The 22,760-nt window shown below is 32.4% G+C and overlaps 4 protein-coding genes across 4 annotated transcripts in view; 3 read left to right on the top strand and 1 right to left on the bottom strand.

The window, feature by feature from the left end:
- Positions 1 to 22,760, bottom strand: part of LOC140045382 (anaphase-promoting complex subunit 7-like) — a 32,033-nt gene that overhangs the window by 4,750 nt on the left and 4,523 nt on the right. The window contains exon 10 of the mRNA XM_072090246.1: positions 283 to 424. Within this exon, the coding sequence (XP_071946347.1) occupies positions 283 to 424 (142 nt within the window). The remainder of the gene's footprint in view (positions 1 to 282; positions 425 to 22,760) is intronic.
- On the top strand, positions 896 to 4,689 carry LOC140043366 (complement C1q tumor necrosis factor-related protein 2-like). The gene is made up of 2 exons (XM_072087867.1): positions 896 to 1,239; positions 3,871 to 4,689. Exons 1-2 carry the CDS (start codon positions 1,229 to 1,231, stop codon positions 4,607 to 4,609), a joined length of 750 nt encoding a protein of 249 aa, XP_071943968.1. The 5' UTR covers positions 896 to 1,228; the 3' UTR covers positions 4,610 to 4,689.
- On the top strand, positions 12,722 to 16,969 carry LOC140045388 (complement C1q tumor necrosis factor-related protein 2-like). The gene is made up of 2 exons (XM_072090252.1): positions 12,722 to 13,181; positions 15,381 to 16,969. The coding sequence occupies exons 1-2, from the start codon at positions 13,171 to 13,173 to the stop codon at positions 16,150 to 16,152; spliced, it is 783 nt and encodes a 260-aa protein (XP_071946353.1). The 5' UTR covers positions 12,722 to 13,170; the 3' UTR covers positions 16,153 to 16,969.
- On the top strand, positions 17,123 to 21,863 carry LOC140045389 (complement C1q-like protein 2). Its single transcript, XM_072090253.1, has 2 exons — positions 17,123 to 17,454; positions 20,371 to 21,863. The coding sequence occupies exons 1-2, from the start codon at positions 17,444 to 17,446 to the stop codon at positions 21,128 to 21,130; spliced, it is 771 nt and encodes a 256-aa protein (XP_071946354.1). The 5' UTR covers positions 17,123 to 17,443; the 3' UTR covers positions 21,131 to 21,863.

The raw sequence follows: 22,760 nt of genomic DNA, 5'->3' as shown, positions 1-22,760 counted from the left end.
ATTGTGCTCTAAAGGTTTTATTCTCTTTTAAGCTCTGTCTACACTATCAAACTAGTTTTAAAAAGCGTGATGTGCCCAAATATGGTAGTGATATGCTAAAATATGGTATTAATATGACATCATCATGTCCATATATGGGCACATCACATGTTTTGTTACATAAAGTTTGATAGTGTAGACAGAGCTTTATATTTATAATAACTTTAATACGTTCTGTATTTGATTATAAAACCTAAATCAGTTTTCCATTCTCAGGCAGTGTGATGTTGGAAAAGATAGTACCTTTATGGGCTTCAAATCTGTTGGGCGCCAGTCTAACAGCTTCCCTGTAGTGTAATAATGCATCTTGTGTTTTGCCGATTTCTTTTAAAACGCTACCTTTTAGGAGAAGTGCTTGAACATTCCTCTGATCAAGTTGAAAAGCCTACAAACAATACAATGTGATTTTAAATAAATTGAGAATATATGATATTAAGCAACTATTTTTCTAATATTTATCTATTTTACTAATCATACTGTACTCTACACTTTTTGGTAATATGCTGTTCACTTTACATAATTTTGTAATGTATGTAAGATATGCAAGTTGTATTGAAATCCTTCAGTAAAGTTACATGAGCTTTATTGATATACAGTAAGGTATGCGGGAAGTAGCCAACAAAAAATAGCTATAGAGTTCTACGGTGTTACGTCACAACGATAGAGGGTGCTGCATGTTTGCTAGCCAACCAAAAAATGCATTCAACGCTACTATGTTGATAAACTGTATAGATCTGTATTTCTATCAAATTATTTATCTTAGCTTGATTTTTTTAAACTTAAACTGTCGAAGAAAAATAGATCATTAAAAACAAATATTTAGTGATATTTTGAAATTTTAGTTTGTTTTGTCCGCACCGCAGAACTCTATATGCCAGAGATATACTATACTATGTCAACACTTGAAATAAATAAAATAAATAACTCCATGTTTAGTATGGTATAAAAGGTGATGAATTCTATATACAGTAAGGTATGTCAGCAGGATTGCAACTCCATATACAGTAAGGTATGTAGGCCGACTTGCAATAAACTCCATATATGGTAAAGAGGTTTGTGATGTATTGTTTACAAACATTTGGGACACATATAAATACAAGGAAAAGCAAATTGTTTGACATCAGCGTATTACAGCAGAAGAAAAGGAACATCCACTTAACTATCAAGAGAAACAAGTCAACAAGTAACCATGAATCTTGGGTAAGTATAATTTATATTTGTCACAATCTTATCTGCCCTTTACATATTAAGGGTGTAGTTGCCTTAAGGGTGTAGTTGTACTAAGGGTGTAGTTGTCCTAAGGGTGTAGTTGTACTAAGGGTGTAGTTGTCCTAAGGGTGTAGTTGTACTAAGGGTGTAGTTGTACTAAGGGTGTAGTTGTACTAAGGGTGTAGTTGTACTAAGGGTGTAGTTGTACTAAGGGTGTAGTTGTCCTAAGGGTGTAGTTGTACTAAGGGTGTAGTTGTACTAAGGGTGTAGTTGTACTAAGGGTGTAGTTGTACTAAGGGTGTAGTTGTACTAAGGGTGTAGTTGTACTAAGGGTGTAGTTGTACTAAGGGTGTAGTTGTACTAAGGGTGTAGTTGTACTAAGGGTGTAGTTGTACTAAGGGTGTAGTTGTCTTAAGGGTGTAGTTGTACTAAGGGTGTAGTTGTACTAAGGGTGTAGTTGTACTAAGGGTGTAGTTGTACTAAGGGTGTAGTTGTACTAAGGGTGTAGTTGTACTAAGGGTGTAGTTGTACTAAGGGTGTAGTTGTCTTAAGGGTGTAGTTGTCTTAAGGGTGTAGTTGTCCTAAGGGTGTAGTTGTACTAAGGGTGTAGTTGTACTAAGGGTGTAGTTGTACTAAGGGTGTAGTTGTACTAAGGGTGTAGTTGTACTAAGGGTGTAGTTGTACTAAGGGTGTAGTTGTCCTAAGGGTGTAGTTGTCCTAAGGGTGTAGTTGTACTGAGGGTGTAGTTGTACTGAGGGTGTAGTTGTACTAAGGGTGTAGTTGTACTAAGGGTGTAGTTGTACTAAGGGTGTAGTTGTACTAAGGGTGCAGTTGTACTAAGGGTGTAGTTGTCCTAAGGGTGTAGTTGTACTAAGGGTGTAGTTGTACTAAGGGTGTAGTTGTCCTAAGGGTGTAGTTGTCCTAAGGGTGTAGTTGTCCTAAAGGGTGTAGTTGTCTTAAGGGTGTAGTTGTCCTAAGGGTGTAGTTGTACTAAGAGTGTAGTTGTACTAAAGGGTGTAGTTGTCTTAAGGGTGTAGTTGTCTTAAGGGTGTAGTTGTACTAAGGGTGTAGTTGTACTAAAGGGTGTAGTTGTCTTAAGGGTGTAGTTGTCTTAAGGGTGTAGTTGTCCTAAGGGTGTAGTTGTACTAAGAGTGTAGTTGTACTAAAGGGTGTAGTTGTCTTAAGGGTGTAGTTGTCTTAAGGGTGTAGTTGTCTTAAGGGTGTAGTTGTCTTGAGGGTGTAGTTGTCCTAAGGGTGTAGTTGTCCTAAGGGTGTAGTTGTCTTAAGGGTGTAGTTGTCCTAAGGGTGTAGTTGTCCTAAGGGTGTAGTTGTCCTAAGGGTGTAGTTGTACTAAGGGTGTAGTTGTCCTAAGGGTGTAGTTGTCCTAAGGGTGTAGTTGTACTAAGGGTGGAGTTGTACTGAGGGTGTAGTTGTACTAAGGGTGTAGTTGTACTAAGGGTGTAGTTGTACTAAGGGTGTAGTTGTCTTAAGGGTGTAGTTGTCTTAAGGGTGTAGTTGTCCTAAGGGTGTAGTTGTCCTAAGGGTGTAGTTGTACTAAGGGTGTAGTTGTCCTAAGGGTGTAGTTGTCCTAAGGGTGTAGTTGTCCTAAGGGTGTAGTTGTCCTAAGGGTGTAGTTGTCCTAAGGGTGTAGTTGTACTAAGGGTGTAGTTTTACTAAAGGGTGTAGTTGTCCTAAGGGTGTAGTTTTACTAAAGGGTGTAGTTGTACTAAGGGTTTAGTTTTACTAAAGGGTGTAATTGTCTTAAGGGTGTAGTTGTACTAAGGGTGTAGTTGTCTTAAGGGTGTAGTTGTCCTAGGGTGTAGTTGTCTTAAGGGTGTAGTTGTCTTGAGGGTGTAGTTGTACTAAGGGTGCAGTTGTCCTAGGGTGTAGTTGTCTTAAGGGTGTAGTTGTACTAAGGGTGTAGTTGTCCTAGGGTGTAGTTGTCTTAAGGGTGTAGTTGTACTAAGGGTGCAGTTGTCCTAAGGGTGTAGTAGTCTTGAGGGTGTAGTTGTACTAAGGGTGTAGTTGTCTTGAGGGTGTAGTTGTACTAAGGGTGTAGTTGTACTAAGGGTGTAGTTGTCCTAAGGGTGTAGTTGTCCTAAGAGTGTAGATGTACTAAGGGTGTAGTTGTCTTAAGGCCAAAGTAAACATTATTATCACTTATTGAAATTAGTTTTTTTTAGCTTCACAGTATGTTATGCACCAGTTTATATCTATACATATATACAAATTTAAACAAATCGTTACCGTAACTTTTCAGTGAAAATATCAGGTCTTCCCGAATTTGTATTAAAGAAAATTAATTCAGCAAACGAGACGACGTCAGGCTAGGCATATAGCTAGCGTACGATATTCGTACGTTACCACTCTTTACCAGCCAGAACTAAGCCTAGCTAAGCTAGGCTTAAACAGTCTGCGACATTCAACGGGAGCTACTGATCTAGAGAATTATTTTTCTCTTTTTATCATAATTAACCCTAGAATGTACATTTAAGACAAGAAATTACCTGGTTTAATGTTGTCAACAATTGCAGGTATAGTGTCTTTAAATTAGATAACGAAAACGTAGGTAAAGTGGCTTTAAATTTACCTTAGCAAAGAAATTATGTTTGATTCTTTCAGATTTAACATGTTCTTCACAATTGTTACTATACAAATTAGTATCATCTTTGTCATGAAAGCAGCAGGTCAAAGTACTACTGACGCTTGTAATAGCTGTTGTACATCTGGGATTCCTGGGATTCCAGGACAGCATGGTAATCCAGGTGCATCAGGGCCACAAGGAATGAATGGAGTGAAAGGAGAACAAGGAATGAATGGAGTGAAAGGTGACCAAGGAATGAAAGGAGAACAAGGATTGATTGGAGAACATGGGTTAAAAGGAGAACAAGGACCTCAAGGCCTCATTGGACAACCAGGTGCAAATGGTGTAAAGGGAGAAAAGGGTGAACAAGCTATTCAGCAGAAATCTGCCTTTTCAGTAGTTTTTACATCAAACCCAGGTCGTCATGCCGTTAGCCCAATGAAGTATGACACAATAATTACAAATGTAGGAAATGACTACATTCTGGATACAGGCAAGTTTGTCTGTGCAATTCCAGGTGTTTATGTATTCCAGGTTGCATCATTGAAATCAAGTGGTGGTGGTATTATTTCAACACAGATTATGAAAAATGGGAATCATCAAGTATCTGCATATACAAGTGCTACTGGGTATAATTCTGTAAGTACAATGGTGGTTCTTGATCTGGTATCAGGTGATCAAGTATGGACTCAGCCACGTAGTACAAGCCATAACTATTACTACAGTGATGATAACAGATATTGCTCATTCTCAGGTTTCTTACTTTATGCAGCATAATGTTACTACTCAAGCTAAAAGTCTTAAATTCTTATAAAAAACACAACTTTTAGTGGATACTTAATATTTTAACATGACCTTACGATATAGAATGTAAAATTTGTCTATCTTTTTTTGTAAATATTTAAAAATGTGCATGTTATCCAATACTAATAGTGATTTTATATAAATTTACACTAGTTTAAAATTCAGGGTTACAGGTAAATTAATTTCTAAGCATATTTTATATTATTTCTGATTTCTGTATAGTATGGTTGAACCATCTGTATGTGACATTTTTCTAACAAAATAAGATCACCCATAATTGTTTTTCAAAAGTCACAATCTCTCTGGACTAATTACCTTTTACTAATCATGTAAATCATACTCTGACAGTTTATGTTTAAAGACGTAGATATTTAGTACATGTGGACTGAAGTTAGGTAAATAAATTATAAATCAAAATATATAATTAATTAAATCTAATTTAATTTTTGTAGGAAAGAAATCCAACAATCACCACTAGTATACTGATCTTATTTCTACATCAAATTTGATATTAAAACAACAACTACTAAAGGAAAATAAAAAACAAAATTTGACTTTAATTAATAATTATTAATGTAACAGTAGATAAAATACTGATTAAACTTAAGACATTAAGAAATAATCTATGTATTTGGAGTAAATAAATGTTTATGCTTTATTAAATAATTACTAGAGTGTAATTTTGTTTACTAATTGTAGCCTACTATTGCTCTACATGTTGATATTTACTGTGAAGTCATCAACTCATACAACCTACTGTCATCTAGCCAATTAAATTCCTTTATGAGTTCATCATACATTAAGACATACAAGTGGTATTGCAATGCATTCTATATACAGTAAGATATGTGAGTTGTATTGCATCAAATACCATATACAGTAAGATATGTGATGTTTACAAGATTAGTCTGCATTTAGACATTATTGAGACGCATATAAATACCATGACAAGCAATATTGTTACATTTACTGCAGCAGTACAAAACAGAAAACAGCATCAACTTACTGATCAAAAGAAAATACAAGAACATCAGTAATCAGTAAGATATGTATATATATTTTGATGTCACAATCTTAGCAGCCCTATTTTATATTTGTCACAATCTTAGCAGCCCTATTTTATATTTGTCACTATCTTAGCAGCCCTATTTTATATTTGTCACAACCTTAGCAGGCCTATTTTATATTTGTCACAATCTTAGCAGCCCTATTTTATATTTGTCATAATCTTAGCAGCCCTATTTTATATTTGTCACAATCTTAGCAGCCCTATTTTATATTTGTCATAGTCTTAGCAGCCCTATTTTATATTTGTCATAATCTTTGCAGCCCTATTTTATATTTGTCACAATCTTAGCATCCCTATTTTATATTTGTCACAATCTTAGCATCCCTATTTTATATTTGTCACAATCTTAGCAGCCCTATTTTATATTTGTCACAATCTTAGCAGCCCTATTTTATATTTGTCACAATCTTAGCAGCCCTATTTTATATTTGTCACAATCTTAGCAGCCCTATTTTATATTTGTCACAATCTTAGCAGCTCTATTTTATATTTGTCACAATCTTAGCAGCCCTATTTTATATTTGTCACAATCTTAGCAGCCCTATTTTATATTTGTCACAATCTTAGCATCCCTATTTTATATTTGTCACAATCTTAGCAGCCCTATTTTATATTTGTCACAATCTTAGCAGCCCTATTTTATATTTGTCACAATCTTAACAGCCCTATTTTGTGTTTGTCACAATCTTAGCAGCCCTATTTTATATTTGTCATAGTCTTAGCAGCCCTATTTTATATTTGTCATAATCTTTGCAGCCCTATTTTATATTTGTCACAATCTTAACAGCCCTATTTTATGTTTGTCACAATCTTAGCAGCCTTATTTTATATTTGTCATAGTCTTAGCAGCCCTATTTTATATTTGTCATAATCTTTGCAGCCCTATTTTATATTTGTCATAATCTTAACAGCCCTATTTTATATTTGTCACAATCTTAGCAGCCCTATTTTATATTTGTCATAATCTTTGCAGCCCTATTTTATATTTGTCATAATCTTAACAGCCCTATTTTATATTTGTCATAATCTTAGCAGCCCTATTTTATATTTGTCACAATCTTAGCAGCCCTATTTTATATTTGTCACAATCTTAGCAGCCCTATTTTATATTTGTCACAATCTTAGCAGCCCTATTTTATATTTGTCACAATCTTAGCAGCTCTATTTTATATTTGTCACAATCTTAGCAGCCCTATTTTATATTTGTCACAATCTTAGCAGCCTTATTTTATATTTGTCATAGTCTTAGCAGCCCTATTTTATATTTGTCATAGTCTTAGCAGCCCTATTTTATATTTGTCATAATCTTTGCAGCCCTATTTTATATTTGTCACAATCTTAGCACCCCTATTTTATATTTGTCATAGTCTTAGCAGCCCTATTTTATATTTGTCACAATCTTAGCAGCCCTATTTTATATTTGTCACAATCTTAGCATCCCTATTTTATATTTGTCATAGTCTTAGCAGCCCTATTTTATATTGGTCACAATCTTAGCAGCCCTATTTTATATTTGTCATAATCGTAGCAGCCTTATTTTATATTTCCCATAATCTTAGCAGCCCTATTTTATATTTGTCACAATCTTAGCAGCCCTATCTTATATTTGTCACAATCTTAGCAGCCCTATTTTATATTTGTCACAATCTTAGCAGCCCTATTTTATATTTGTCACAATCTTAGCAGCCCTATTTTATATTTGTCACAATCTTAGCATCCCTATTTTATATTTGTCATAGTCTTAGCAGCCCTATTTTATATTTGTCACAATCTTAGCAGCCCTATTTTATATTTGTCACAATCTTAGCAGCCCTATTTTATATTTGTCACAATCTTAGCAGCCCTATTTTATATTTGTCACAATCTTAGCAGCCCTATTTTATATTTGTCACAATCTTAGCTGCCCTATTTTATATTTATCACAATCTTAGCAGCCCTATTTTATATTTGTCACTATCTTAGCAGCCCTATTTTATATTTGTCACAATCTTAGCAGCCCTATTTTATATTTGTCATAGTCTTAGCAGCCCTATTTTATATTTGTCACAATCTTAGAAGCCCTATTTTATATTTGTCACAATCTTAGCATCCCTATTTTATATTTGTCACAATCTTAGCAGCCCTATTTTATATTTGTCACAATCTTAGCAGCCCTATTTTATATTTGTCACAATCTTAGCAGCCCTATTTTATATTTGTCACAATCTTAGCATCCCTATTTTATATTTGTCACAATCTTAGCAGCCCTATTTTATATTTGTCACAATCTTAGCAGCTCTATTTTATATTTGTCACAATCTTAGCAGCCCTATTTTATATTTGTCACAATCTTAGCAGCCCTATTTTATATTTGTCACAATCTTAGCAGCTCTATTTTATATTTGTCACAATCTTAACAGCCCTATTTTATATTTGTCACAATCTTAACAGCCCTATTTTATATTTGTCATAATCTTAGCAGCCCTATTTTATATTTGTCACAATCTTAACAGCCCTATTTTATATTTGTCACAATCTTAACAGCCTTATTTTATATTTGTCACAATCTTAACAGCCCTATTTTATATTTGTCACTATCTTAGCAGCCCTATTTTATATTTGTCACAATCTTAGCAGCCCTATTTTATATTTGTCATAATCTTAGCAGCCTTATTTTATATTTGTCACAATCTTAACAGCCCTATTTTATATTTGTCACAATCTTAACAGCCCTATTTTATATTTGTCACAATCTTAGCAGCCCTATTTTATATTTGTCACAATCTTAACAGCCCTATTTTATATTTGTCACAATCTTAGCAGCCTTATTTTATATTTGTCATAATCTTAGCAGCCCTATTTTATATTTGTCACAATCTTAACAGCCCTATTTTATATTTGTCACAATCTTAGCAGCCCTATTTTATATTTGTCACAATCTTAGCAGCCCTATTTTATATTTGTCACAATCTTAGCAGCCCTATTTTATATTTGTCACAATCTTAACAGTCGTATTTTATATATTTGTCACAATCTTAGCATCCCTATTTTATATTTGTCACAATCTTAGCAGCCCTATTTCATATTTGTCACAGTCTTAACAGCCCTATTTTTTATTTGTCACAATCTTAGCAGCCCTATTTTATATTTGTCATAATTTTAGCAGCCCTATTTTATATTTGTCACAATCTTAACAGCCCTATTTTATATTTGTCATAATCTTAGCAGCCCTATTTTATATTTGTCACAGTCTTTACAGCCCTATTTTATATTTGTCACAATCTTAGCAGCCCTATTTTATATTTGTCACAATCTTAGCAGCCCTATTTTATATTTGTCACAATCTTAGCATCTCTATTTTATATTTGTCACAATCTTAGCAGCCCTATTTTATATTTGTCAAAATCTTAGCAGCTCTATTTTATATTTGTCACAATCTTAGCAGCTCTATTTTATATTTGTCACAATCTTAGCAGCTCTATTTTATATTTGTCACAATCTTAGCAGCCCTATTTTATATTTGTCACAATCTTAGCAGCCCTATTTTATATTTGTCACAATCTTAGCAGCCTTATTTTATATTTGTCACTATCTTAGCAGCCCTATTTTATATTTGTCAATAAAACCTTAGCAGCCCTATTTTTTATTTGTAACAATATTAGCAGCCCTATTTTATATTTGTCACAATCTTAGCAGCCCTATTTTATATTTGTCATAATCTTAGCAGCCCTATTTTATATTTGTCACAATCTTAGCAGCTCTATTTGGTTATCCGCACTTGGCGGATAACCCCTTGTTATTGTCAGGATCTTTTTTTTTTTTTTCTTTTTTTTTCTTTCTTATTCTTCTTTCTTTCCCAGAATTTTGTTGCGCGTGTATCTCTAAAAATTCTTATTTTCATCTTTACAGTAAATTTCAATCTGTTATAGCTCGTCAGATTAAAAAGTGATAATCATGATTAAAACGTTTTCTGGAAGCTATTGGATTGTAGATACGAATTGATGTGAATATTTTGCCAATCAGATGTTGTGACGTCATCATATGGCCAGTTGAATTCAAAAAGTCATATTTTCATCTCTCGCGTAAAAGTTCATTGCGTTTGAACGAGAGCGCATCTCTCTTTTACGTGCTCAAAATTCTTCAAATTTGTATTAATGTAATTATTTAGATAATTATCTTCTAAAATTGTTATCTTTATATGTCAATGTGATGATGTCATCGTGTTAATAATTGGATTTAAAAGATGGGTCTCGTAATTTCGTCTATGCTACACTGTATATAACATACAGTCTATTCTGTAAATACTGTAATATGCTGTATGCTACAAAATAGGTACAATTCAGCACTGTAAACATATTTAAATCATGTCATAGGATGGCATAATAATTGTCGGCGTTCATATATTTTAATTTTTATGACGTATGTGCTTGTTGCGTTTGCACGGATAACCCGAACTCGTCAAAGTGACGAGTTCAAATCTAGTTTATATTTGTCACTATCTTAGCAGCCCTATTTTATATTTGTCACAATCTTAGCAGCCCTATTTTATATTTGTCACAATCTTAGCAGCCCTATTTTATATTTGTCATAATCTTAGCAGCCCTATTTTATATTTGTCATAATCTTAGCAGCCCTATTTTATATTTGTCACAATCTTAGCAGCCCTATTTTATATTTGTCACAATCTTAGCAGCCCTATTTTATATTTGTCACAATCTTAGCAGCCCTATTTTATATTTGTCACAATCTTAGCATCCCTATTTTATATTTGTCATAATCTTAGCAGCCCTACAGTTTTTCATATTTGTCACAATTTTGCGGCCCTATTTTATATAATAAAATCTTTAGTGGTATTTATTCTAGTTATAAAAATAGTTTATGTGACCTTATTCTTAATAGTTAATTTACAAAGGTGCGAAGTTTCATTGAAATAAAACAATTAGAATACCCTTTTGCTAATTTTGAAAATTCCGACTTGTGTCTGATTTCCCTTGCATGTGCCACAAATGGCCATTCAATTTTAACATGGTTGTCAAATTCTATCATTTATATTATAAAAACACTTAAACAATTTATTTCCAGTTAATATTGTTCTATATATTTTTTTATCTGTCAACGATTTTAACTTTTATATGAATTTTATATAATCATTGTAAATTTTTAAGCCTTTAATATATTTTAATATGTCATTTGAATATTTAATATTTTATGTGTTGTACTGTATGTTTGTTTTATCGAGGGCCCTCCCCTAAATGATCAGTTCTATTAGGAACTGGATAGGCTACCCTCAGTAAATATGGTAATAAAATAAAATAAAATAAAATAAAAAAAATAGACATGCCAACAAAATTATAAATTTGATTCAATTTCAGATTTTACATGATCTTCACAATTGCTACTATACAAATTAGTATCATCTATGCTCAAACTGATACAGTAGCTTGTAATAGCTGTTGTACAGCTGGGGTTCCTGGCATTCCAGGAAATCATGGTAATCCAGGTGTGTCAGGGCCACAAGGAATGAATGGAGTGAAAGGAGAACAAGGAATAAAAGGAGAGCACGGAATGAATGGAGAACAAGGAATAATTGGAGATAATGGAAGGAATGGATTAGATGGGATTCCTGGTAAATTAGGACCAAAAGGACCTCAAGGCCTCATTGGACCATCAGGTGTAAATGGTGTAAAGGGAGAAAAGGGAGAACAAGGACCTCAAGGCCTCATTGGTAGTGTAAAGGGTGAACAAGCTAGTCAGCAGAAATCTGCCTTTTCAGTAGCTTTTACATCAAACCCAGGTCGTCATGCCGTTAGCCCAATGAAGTATAACACAATAATTACAGATGTAGGAAATCACTACAACAAAGAAACAGGCAAGTTTGTCTGTGCAATTCCAGGTGTTTATGTATTCCAAGTCACATCAATGAAATCAAGTGGTGGTGGTTCTGTTTTAACAAGAATTATGAAAAATGGGAGTTTTCAAGTATCTACATGGACAAGTGCTACTGGGTATAATTCTGTAAGCACAATGGTGGTACTTGATCTGGTATCAGGTGATCAAGTATGGACTCAGCCATATAGTACAACCTATAACTATTACTACAGTGATGATAACAGATATTGCTCATTCTCAGGTTTCTTACTTTATGCAGCATAATGTTACTACTCAAGCTAAAAGTCTTAAATTATTATAAAAAACACAACTTTTAGTTGATACTTAATATTTTAACATGACCATACGATGACAAATGTAAGATTTTTCTTTCTTTTTTGTAAATATTTAAAAATGTGCATGGTATCTAACAGTATATAAATTTACACTAGTTTAAAATTCAAGATTAAAGGTAAATTAAATTATAAGCTTATTTCAAATTATTTCTGATTTCTATATACAATGGTTGAACCACCTGTATGACATTTTGCTAAACACAACTTTTAGTTGATACTTAATATTCAAACATGACTTTCTGATGATGCTTCTTTCTTTTTTTGTAAATATTTTAAAATGTGCATGTTATCCAATACTAATAATATTATTATATAAATATACACTAGTTTGAAATTCAGGGTTATTCATTTAAATTAATTTCTTAGTACATTTCATAGTATTTCTGATTTCTGTATAATATGGTTGAACCACCTGTATGTGACATTTTTCTATTAAAATAAGATCACCCATTAATTGTTTTTCAAAAGTCACAATCCCTCTGGATTAATTACATTTTACTAATCATGTAAACCATACTCTGACAGTTTATGTTTAAATACATAGATATTTAGACTCAGTACATGTGGGCTATGGTTAGGTAAATATATTATGAATCAAAATTAAAATTAATATATAATTAATTAAATCTAATTTAATCTTTTGAGGGAACAAATCCAACAATCACCACTAGTATACTGATCTTAATTCTATATCAAGTTTGATATTAAAACAACAACTACTAAAGGAAAATAAAAAAACAACATTTTACTTTAATTAATTATTATTAATACTGATTAAACTTAAGAAATTAAGAAATAATCTATGTATTTGGAGTAAATAAATGTTTATGCTTTATTAAATAATGACTAGAGTGTAATTTTGTTTACTAATTGTAGCCTACTATTACTCTACATGTTGGTATTTACTGTGAAGTCATCAACCCATACAACCTACTGTCATCTAGCCAATTAAATTCCTTTATGAGTTCATCATACATTAAGACATACAAGTGGTATTGCAATGCCTTCTATATACAGTAAGATATGTGAGTTGTATTGCATCAAATACCATATATAGTAAGATATGTGAGTTGTATTGCATCAAATACCATATACAGTAAGATATGTGATGTTTACAAGATTAGTCTTCATTTAGACATTATTGAGACGCATATAAATACCATGACAAGCAACATTGTTACATTTACTGCAGCAGCACAAAACAGAAAAACAGCATCAACTTACTGATCAAGAGAAAATACAAGAACATTTAAACAGTAATCATGTATCTTGGGTAAGTACAGTAAATCTTTATATTTAGTGTTCTTAGCTGTTTTAATGTCACAATCTTAGCAGCCCTATTTTATATTTGTCATAATCTTAGCAGCCCTATTTTATATTTGTCATAATCTTAGCAGCCCTATTTTATATTTGTCATAATCTTAGCAGCCCTATTTTATATTTGTCATAATCTTAGCAGCCCTATTTTATATTTGTCATAATCTTAGCATCCCTATTTTATATTTGTCACAATCTTAGCAGCCCTATTTTATATTTGTGACAATCTTAGCAGCCCTATTTTATATTTGTCACAATCTTAGCAGCCCTATTTTATATTTGTCACAATCTTAGCAGCCCTATTTTATATTTGTCACAATCTTAGCAGCCCTATTTCATATTTGTCACAATCTTAGCAGCCCTAATTTATATTTGTCATAATCTTAGCATCCCTATTTTATATTTGTCACAATCTTAGCATCCCTATTTTATATTTGTCACAATCTTAGCAGCTCTATTTTATATTTGTCACTATCTTAGCAGCCCTATTTTATATTTGTCACAATCTTAGCAGCCCTATTTTATATTTGTCACAATCTTAGCAGCCCTATTTTATATTTGTCATAATCTTAGCATCCCTATTTTATATTTGTCATAATCTTAGCAGCCCTATTTTATATTTGTCACAATCTTAGCAGCCCTATTTTATATTTGTCACAATCTTAGCAGCCCTATTTTATATTGTCACAATCTGAGCAGCCCTATTTTATATTTGTCATAATCTTAGCAGCCCTATTTTATATTTGTCATAATCTTAGCAGCCCTATTTTATATTTGTCACTATCTTAGCAGCTCTATTTTCTATTTTTCATAATCGTAGCAGCCCTATTTTATATTTGTCACAATCTTAGCATCCCTATTTTATATTTGTCACAATCTTAGCAGGCCTATTTTATATTTTTCATAATCTTAGCAGCCCTATTTTATATTTGTCACAATCTTAGCAGCCCTATTTTATATTTGTCATAATCTTAGCAGCCCTATTTTATATTTGTCACAATCTTAGCATCCCTATTTTATATTTGTCACAATCTTAGCAGCCCTATTTTATATTTGTCACAATCTTAGCAGCCCTATTTTATATTTCTCACAATCTTAGAACCCTATTTTATATTTGTCACAATCTTAGCATCCCTATTTTATATTTGTCATAATCTTAGCAGCCCTATTTTATATTTGTCACAATCTTAGCAGCCCTATTTTATATTTGTCATAATCTTTGCAGCCCTATTTCATATTTGTCATAATCTTAGCAGCCCTATTTTATATTTGTCACAATCTTAGCAGCTCTATTTTATATTTGTCACAATCTTAGCAACCCTATTTTATATTTGTCACAATCTTAGCAGCCCTATTTTATATTTGTCACAATCTTAGAAGCCCTATTTTATATTTGTCACAATCTTAGCAGCCCTATTTTCTATTTGTCATAATCTTAGCAGCCCTATTTTATATTTGTCACAATCTTAGCAGCCCTATTTTATATTTGTCATAATCTTAGCAGTCCTATTTTATATTTGTCACAATCTTAGCAGCCCTATTTTATATTTGTCACAATCTTAGCAGCCATATTTTATATTTTGTCAATAAAATCTTAGCTGCCCTATTTTATATTTGCCAATAAAATCTTAGCAGCTCTATTTTATAGTTGTCATAATCTTAGCAGCACTACCTTTTTTCATAATTATCACAATTTTGCAGCCCTATTTTAAATAATAAAATCTTTAGTGGAATTTATTCTAGTTATAAAAATAGTTTGTGACCTTATTCTTAATAGTTAATTTACAAAGGTGCGAAGTTCCATTGAAATAAAACAATTAGAATACCCTTTTGCTAAGGCATAAACTTAAACGCCCTGTTTATTTTCTGTTACCTAACTTTAAAAGCATTTTTCTCAAAACACTGACTGCAACAGCCAAAACTTAAGACTGTGATATCAAGATATTTTTTTTCAGCATTTTAAACCTTGGATTATGTAGTTTCAGTATCTGTGAAAATCACAATTTTGAAAATTCCGACTTGTGTCTGATTTCCCTTGCATGTGCCACAAATGACAATTTAATTTTAACATGGTTGTCAAATTCTATCATTTATATTATAAAAAACACTTGGTAATAGACATGCCAACAAAATTATAAATTTGATTCAATTTCAGATTTTACATGTTCTCCACAATTGCTACTATACAAATTAGTATCATCTATGCTCAAACTGATACAGCAGCTTGTAATAGCTGTTGTACAGCTGGGGTTCCTGGCATTCCAGGAAATCATGGTAATCCAGGTGTGTCAGGGCCACAAGGAATGAATGGAGTGAAAGGAGAACAAGGAATAAAAGGAGAAGTAGGAATGAAAGGAGAACAAGGAATAAAAGGAGATAATGGAAGGAATGGATTAGATGGGATTCCTGGTAAATTAGGACCACAAGGCCTCATTGGACCATCAGGTGTAAATGGTGTAAAGGGAGAAAAGGGTGAACAAGGACCTCAAGGCCTCATTGGTAGTGTAAAGGGTGAACAAGCTAGTCAGCAGAAATCTGCCTTTTCAGTAGTTTTTACTACTAACCCAGGTCGTCATGCCGTTAGCCCAATGAAGTATAACACAATAATTACAGATGTAGGAAATCACTACAACAAAGAAACAGGCAAGTTTGTCTGTACAATTCCAGGTGTTTATGTATTCCAAGTCACATCATTGAAATCAAGTGGTGGCGGTATTGTTTCAACACAAATAATAAAAAATGGGAATTTCCAAGTAACTGCATATGTAGGTGATACTGGGCATCATTCTATAAGTACAATGGTGGTTCTTGATCTGGTATCAGGTGATCAAGTATGGACTCAGCCACGTGATACAAACACTAACTATTACTACAGTGACGGCAACAGATATTGCTCATTCTCAGGTTTCTTACTTTATGCAGCATAATGTTACTACTCAAGCTAAAAGTCTTAAATTCTTATAAAAATAAACTTTTTGTGGATACTTAATACATAATACCCTTCGATGACGAATGACTTTTCTTTCTTTTTTTGTGTAAATATTTTAAAATGTGCATGGTATCTAAAAGTATATAAATTTACACTAGTTTAAAATTCAGGATTAAAGGTAAATTAATTTCTAAGCACATTTCAAATTATTTCTGATTTCTGTATACAATGGTTGAACCACCTGTATGACATTTTTCTAAACTTTTAGTTGATACTTAATATTCAAACATGACTTTTTGATGATGCTTCTTTCTTTTTTTGTAAATATTTTAAAATGTGCATGTTATCCAATACTAATAATATTATTATATAAATATACACTAGTTTGAAATTCAGGGTTATTCATTTAAATTAATTTCTTACTACATTTCATAGTATTTCTGATTTCTGTATAATATGGTTGAACCACCTGTATGTGACATTTTTCTATTAAAATAAGATCACCCATTAATTGTTTTTCAAAAGTCACAATCCCTCTGGATTAATTACATTTTACTAATCATGTAAACCATACTCTGACAGTTTATGTTTAAATACATAGATATTTAGACTCAGTACATGTGGGCTATGGTTAGGTAAATATATTATGAATCAAAATTATAATTAATATATAATTAATTAAATCTAATTTAATCTTTTGAGGGAACAAATCCAACAATCACCACTAGTATACTGATCTTAATTCTACATCAAGTTTGATATTAATACAACAACAACTAAAGGAAAATAAAAAAACAACATTTTATTAATAATTATTAATGCAACAGTAGATAAAATACTGATTAAACGTAAGACATTAAGAAATAATCTATGTATTTGGAGTAAATAAATGTTTATACTTTGGTAAATAATGACTAGAGTGTAATTTTGTTTATTAATTGTAGCCTACTATTTCTCTACATGTTGGTATTTACTGTGAAGTCATCAACTCATACAACCTACTGTCATCTAGCCAATTAAATTCCTTTATGAGTTCATCATACATTAAGACATACAAGTGATATTGTAATGCATTCTATATACAGTAAGATATGTGAGTTGTATTGCATCAAATACCATATATAGTAAGATATGTGATGTTTACAAGATTAGTCTGCATTTAGACATTATTGAGACGCATATAAATACCATGACAAGCAATATTGTTACATTTACTGCAGCAGCACAAAACAGAAAACAGCATCAACTTACTGATCAAGAGAAAATACAAGAACATTTAAACAGTAATCATGTATCTTGGGTAAGTACAGTAAATCTTTATATTTAGTGTTTTTAGCTGTTCTAATGTCACAATCTTATCAGCTCTATTTTATATTTGTCACAATCTTAGCAGCCCTATTTTATACTTGTCACAATCTTACCAGCCCTATTTTATATTTGTCATAATCTTAGCAGCCCTATTTTATATTTGTCACAATCTTAGCAGCCCTATTTTATATTTCTCACTATCTTAGCTGCCCTATTTTATGTTTGTCATAATCTTAGCATCCATATTATAAAATCTTTAGCAAAATGAGTTTTGTGACATTCCGGAAAAACTCAAAAACAATTTTTCGTTTAATGTACTTTTTTCAAAGTTCTTAGTTAAAGTAAACGTACAAAAAATGTGTTTCTGAATTTATAGTACTAAGGCGTCATCTACAAATTATTTCAGACCACAGAGACGCGTCTGAAAACTTGCAACCCATCAGACGCGTCTGTCCAATGCTGAACCTCATTAACGATCTATTATGAATTTTCATGAGCTACCCAATCGCGGCGAAGACGCGTCTGTGTGATTAAAACCCGTCTTCGTTGTTTAGTAGGTAAAACAATAGAAAACGTGTTTGAGTGATTAAAACCCGTCTGTATTGCTTGTATGGTGAAACAACATTGGTTTCATTTCACAGAACCAACAAATCTGAGACTAGGCCTAGGTTTATCCTAATTTGGACCGAAATTCGCCGATGAGACGACATCGGGCCTGTGGACCTCAGCTCATGCAGAGAAAAAGAAAGTCTAGGCTAGCCTAGTTTCGGCGGCCTACACTAGGCCTATAAATTATTTAACGCTCCTACCTTGGGTTAGCGAATTATAAAAACAATGACACCTAGGCCTAGGCTATGAAAAATAAATATATATTCCATATTAAGATTTAACATAGGCCTAGGGCCTAGACCTTTTAAAATGATTACGACATGTGTAAAGAAAAAGGCTCGACCAGAATTTGGAGGGGAAAAAACATGTGAGCAGTTTAGAGCTAGAAAGAGAGTATTATGTTTCATGTCATGTGACACAAAATCCAGGTACACGATCGTAATTACTGTTTTATCGTCGTCATGTGACCAAAAAAACTAGGTCTGTATTTATTACGGTCTTCTGTCGGCAGTCTTTTTGCGCGACCGATTGAACGTTCTGATGCTATATTTAGAATGAATTGTTTACGATCTTTTTTTCTCGGCATCGTTCTGGATGGACTGGACGTTCACTATAATATGTTTATTAGTTGGCCTGTTCGTTGAGATTCACCTGTGTTGGATCGCGTGTCTCTACGTTTACATCGTGGGAAATTTATATTTATATTCGCCGTTGAGTAAGTAAACACGCACGAAGGAAACGATTATGATTAAAAAATATTATATATTTACAACTTGGTCCTCCGCCAGTTAAATTTAACACATTAATTTCACACCTTCTGACTTCACTAAGAACATCGTAGGGTTGTTTATTTAGGTTACAAACTCCCTACGAAGTTCAGAACGTAGTTCATTGAAAGTTGTTTATTGAGGTTACGAAGCCAAACAATGGAACCTACGAAGCCAACAACGTAGCCTACGAAGCTACTTCGTAGGTAAAGTTGCAGTATTTTCTTTCTGTACTGTAGGTCAATAGTTTGAGTGATTCCATGTTCCAAAAGTTAACTTTAACGTTTTTGCATGTGGTAAATTCACTCTTTAGCACAAGAAAAATAAAAGGTCGCAAATAAATAGAAACGAAAATTTGCGCTTTACAGTATACTCTGTTGGCGGTAAAAGGGTATACCTGTACTGATTTGTTTGTCTTACTGCCAGTTGTAAATAATAATTTAATATCACGCTCTCAATGAATTCACTTGTACACAGTATAAAAATGTGCAGTCAGCCGTATATAGGGGCGGGGCCATAGTCGAACATGCATATTGGCGTCTAGACGCAGCCAAATCAGACGGGTTTTGAGACGCGTTTTTGGGTAAACAATAGAAAACGCGTCTGGACGCTGATTTGTGGTCTGAAATAATTTGTAGATGACGCCTAAAGGATAATTTGAAATGTAAGGCAGGACAAAATAAAGAAACATAGGAAATACTAATTAATACTGGAATGTGAGATTTATAAAAATACTTCACCACACCTGGCCTTTAAAATGGTTGTCAAGTTAGAATAATTAAAAAATGCAAACCAATCTGATAGTTTTTAAGTCTGTAAGTTTTTATCAGCTTAGAAATACCAAAAGATTGGAAGTACCATTTACAAGGCTGAAAAGGTCTCAATTATTTGGTTACAGTAGGTGGTCATAAGTTATGGAATGAACTGTCTATAGAAACGACTTGCTGTAAAAACCTTTAAATATTTTAAAAATCTATTTAAAAAATTTCCAAATACAAATAATGTACCATAATTAGATTTTTTAATTATTAAATGAAATATCTAAAACATTCATGAATTTCTTTAGAATTATAATTCATAACTACATGCAGTTGTTTTTTTGTTGTTTTTGTTTTGTTTAGGGTTTGGTATTTGACAAGTTCTTTTACTTTTTTTTCTGAACCCAGAAGCAGTTCTTATTTAATGTTACCATTTTAAGTAATTGTAATTAATGTATATTGCTTTTATTTCTTGAGCTGTTTCTAAATAAATGTTGTTGTTGAATTGTTGTTGAATTGAATTGTTATAGACTTCAAAACTAATATAATTTATCAAATTTGATAACTATGTTAAAATTAAATTGCCATTTGTCAATCTATAGTATGATTGACAAAATGTGTCACATGATAGTAGTGAAGTCTATAGTAATATGTCTGATTGACAAATGGCAATTTAATTTTAATATGGTTGTCAAATTCTATCATTTATATTATAAAAATGCTTGGTAATAGACCTTACATGCCAACAAAATTATAAATTTGATTCAATTTCAGATTTTACATGTTCTTCACAATTGCTACTATACAAATTAGTATCACCTATGCTCAAACTGATACAGCAGCTTGTAATAGCTGTTGTACAGCTGGGGTTCCTGGCATTCCAGGACATCATGGTAATCCAGGTGTGTCAGGGCCACAAGGAATGAATGGAGCGAAAGGAGAACAAGGAATGAAAGGAGAGCACGGAATGAATGGAGAACAAGGAATGAAAGGAGAACAAGGAATGAAAGGAGATAAAGGAAGCAATGGCTTAGATGGGATTCCTGGTAAATTAGGACCAACTGGACCTCAAGGTCTTATTGGACTACCAGGTTCAAAGGGTGTAAAGGGAGAAAAGGGTGAACAAGCTAGTCAGCAGAAATCTGCCTTTTCAGTAGTTTTTACATCAGACCCAGGTCGTCATGCCGTTAGCCCAATGAAGTACGACACAATAATTACAAATGTGGGAGATGACTACAACAACGAAACCGGCAAGTTCGTCTGTGCAATTCCAGGTGTTTATGTATTCCAGGTAAATTCAATGAAAATAAATGGTAGAAGTAATGTTCTAACAAAAATAATGAAAAATGGGAATTCTCAAGTATCTGCATGGACGAGTGCTGATGGGTACAATTCTGCAAGCACAATGGTGGTACTTGATCTGGTATCAGGTGATCAAGTATGGACTCAGCCACAAGATTTAAGCACTAACAATTACAAGAGCAATGCCAATGGATATTGCTCTTTCTCAGGTTTCTTACTTTATGCAGCATAAATTTTGTCTCTAAAGCCAAAAATTTCAATATGCTTATAAAAATTACAATTTAAGGGATAGTTATTTTAGCGCAACGTTTCGATTATGAATGTTGTTGATTTTTTCTTTTCATGTAAAATGTGCATGTTTTTATCTAATATATACTTAAACTTACGCTAATTTAAAATTCAGCATCACTAGAATAACATATTTTGTAATGTTTCTAAAGCTAATCTCATACACCATACCATGGTAATGCTAAAGATGTAGAAACTTAGACTTAGTGCTCTGATTAGGGTATAGAAATCGATAAAAATTATAATGATAATAATACTTAATTTCTAATTTTATTTAATTATCTTTTGAAGTAACAGGGACCAAATCCAAGTATGGTCTGCGCCATATCATGGTAATGCTAAAGATGTAGAAACTTTAGCACATGAAGGCTCTGATTAGGGTATAGAAATCGATAAAAATTATAATGATAATAATACTTAATTTCTAATTTTATTTAATTATCTTTTGAAGTAACAGGGACCAAATCAAAGTATGGACTCAGCCATATAGTTCAGGACTATAACTATTACTACAGTGATGCTTACAGATATTGCTCATTCTTAGGTTTCTTACTTTATGCAAGATAAAAGTTGTTAGGGATACTTATTTTGGCACAACCATATTATGTTTGTTATTAGATTTTTTTCTTTTTGTGAATATCTTGCATGTTATCTAAGAATATGCATACTGTGTATAAATTTAAGCTAGTTATATTATATATTTATACTATAGTATGTTACTGAAATATTACATATTATATAACACCTATATAAATTCCTGTCATTTGATTGGACGAATGTGGGTCACATGGCGTGCAATAGTACGCACTATTCAACGATCGTTAAATAGTACTTTTTGAAACATTTTTGTGTACGAAAAAAAAACGTCTAGATGTTATATAAAACAAATAATGAATGTTTTGTATTCGTGTAATGGTACAAATAATGGCACTTGGTGAATGATGAAAGGTTATATCAACTCGGCTTTGCCTCGTTGATATAACCTTTCATCATTCACCTCGTGCCATTATTTGTACCATTGCACTCATAAACATTCATTATTTGTATACTATACTATTATATCAAATTGTCAGTTTAGTTTATAACAAACGTATAGTAACCACCTTTAATGTGTGACATCTAATAAAGGAAAAATTGCTTTGGACAAAGATTTACTTGTATCGTATCATATCCCAAAGTAAAATTATCGGGTAGATCTTTTTTTTTATACGGATCCAACCCTGAGCATAAACTATTTTATAATTTATCATGCCTATAAACTAAGTCTCATTTCAGGCTTAGGGAGTGGAGTTGAAAGAGTCGTGCGTTACAACTTTGGCACTAGGTCAGGATTGAACCATGGACCTTAGGATGGAAAAGCCTGTTAACCACCAAGTTAAAGCTATTTAGAAAGGAAAAGTACAACTTGGGAGGCATTATTGATTCAAAAAATGTCTATTTTGCCCAACATGATTTACTTTGAGGGCATTATTTTATAATAGTGCCCCCAAAATATCTCATTAAGGACAATATTTTATAATATAACAACCTCAACTAATTCCAACACCAATATTTGTCCTAGATATGCTACATTT

The sequence above is a fragment of the Antedon mediterranea genome, chromosome 3 (assembly GCF_964355755.1).
Source record: "Antedon mediterranea chromosome 3, ecAntMedi1.1, whole genome shotgun sequence".
NCBI classification, from domain to species: Eukaryota; Metazoa; Echinodermata; class Crinoidea; order Comatulida; family Antedonidae; genus Antedon; species Antedon mediterranea.
The sequence above is the reverse complement of the archived record's forward strand: the minus strand, read 5'-3'. Positions and strand labels throughout refer to the sequence as shown.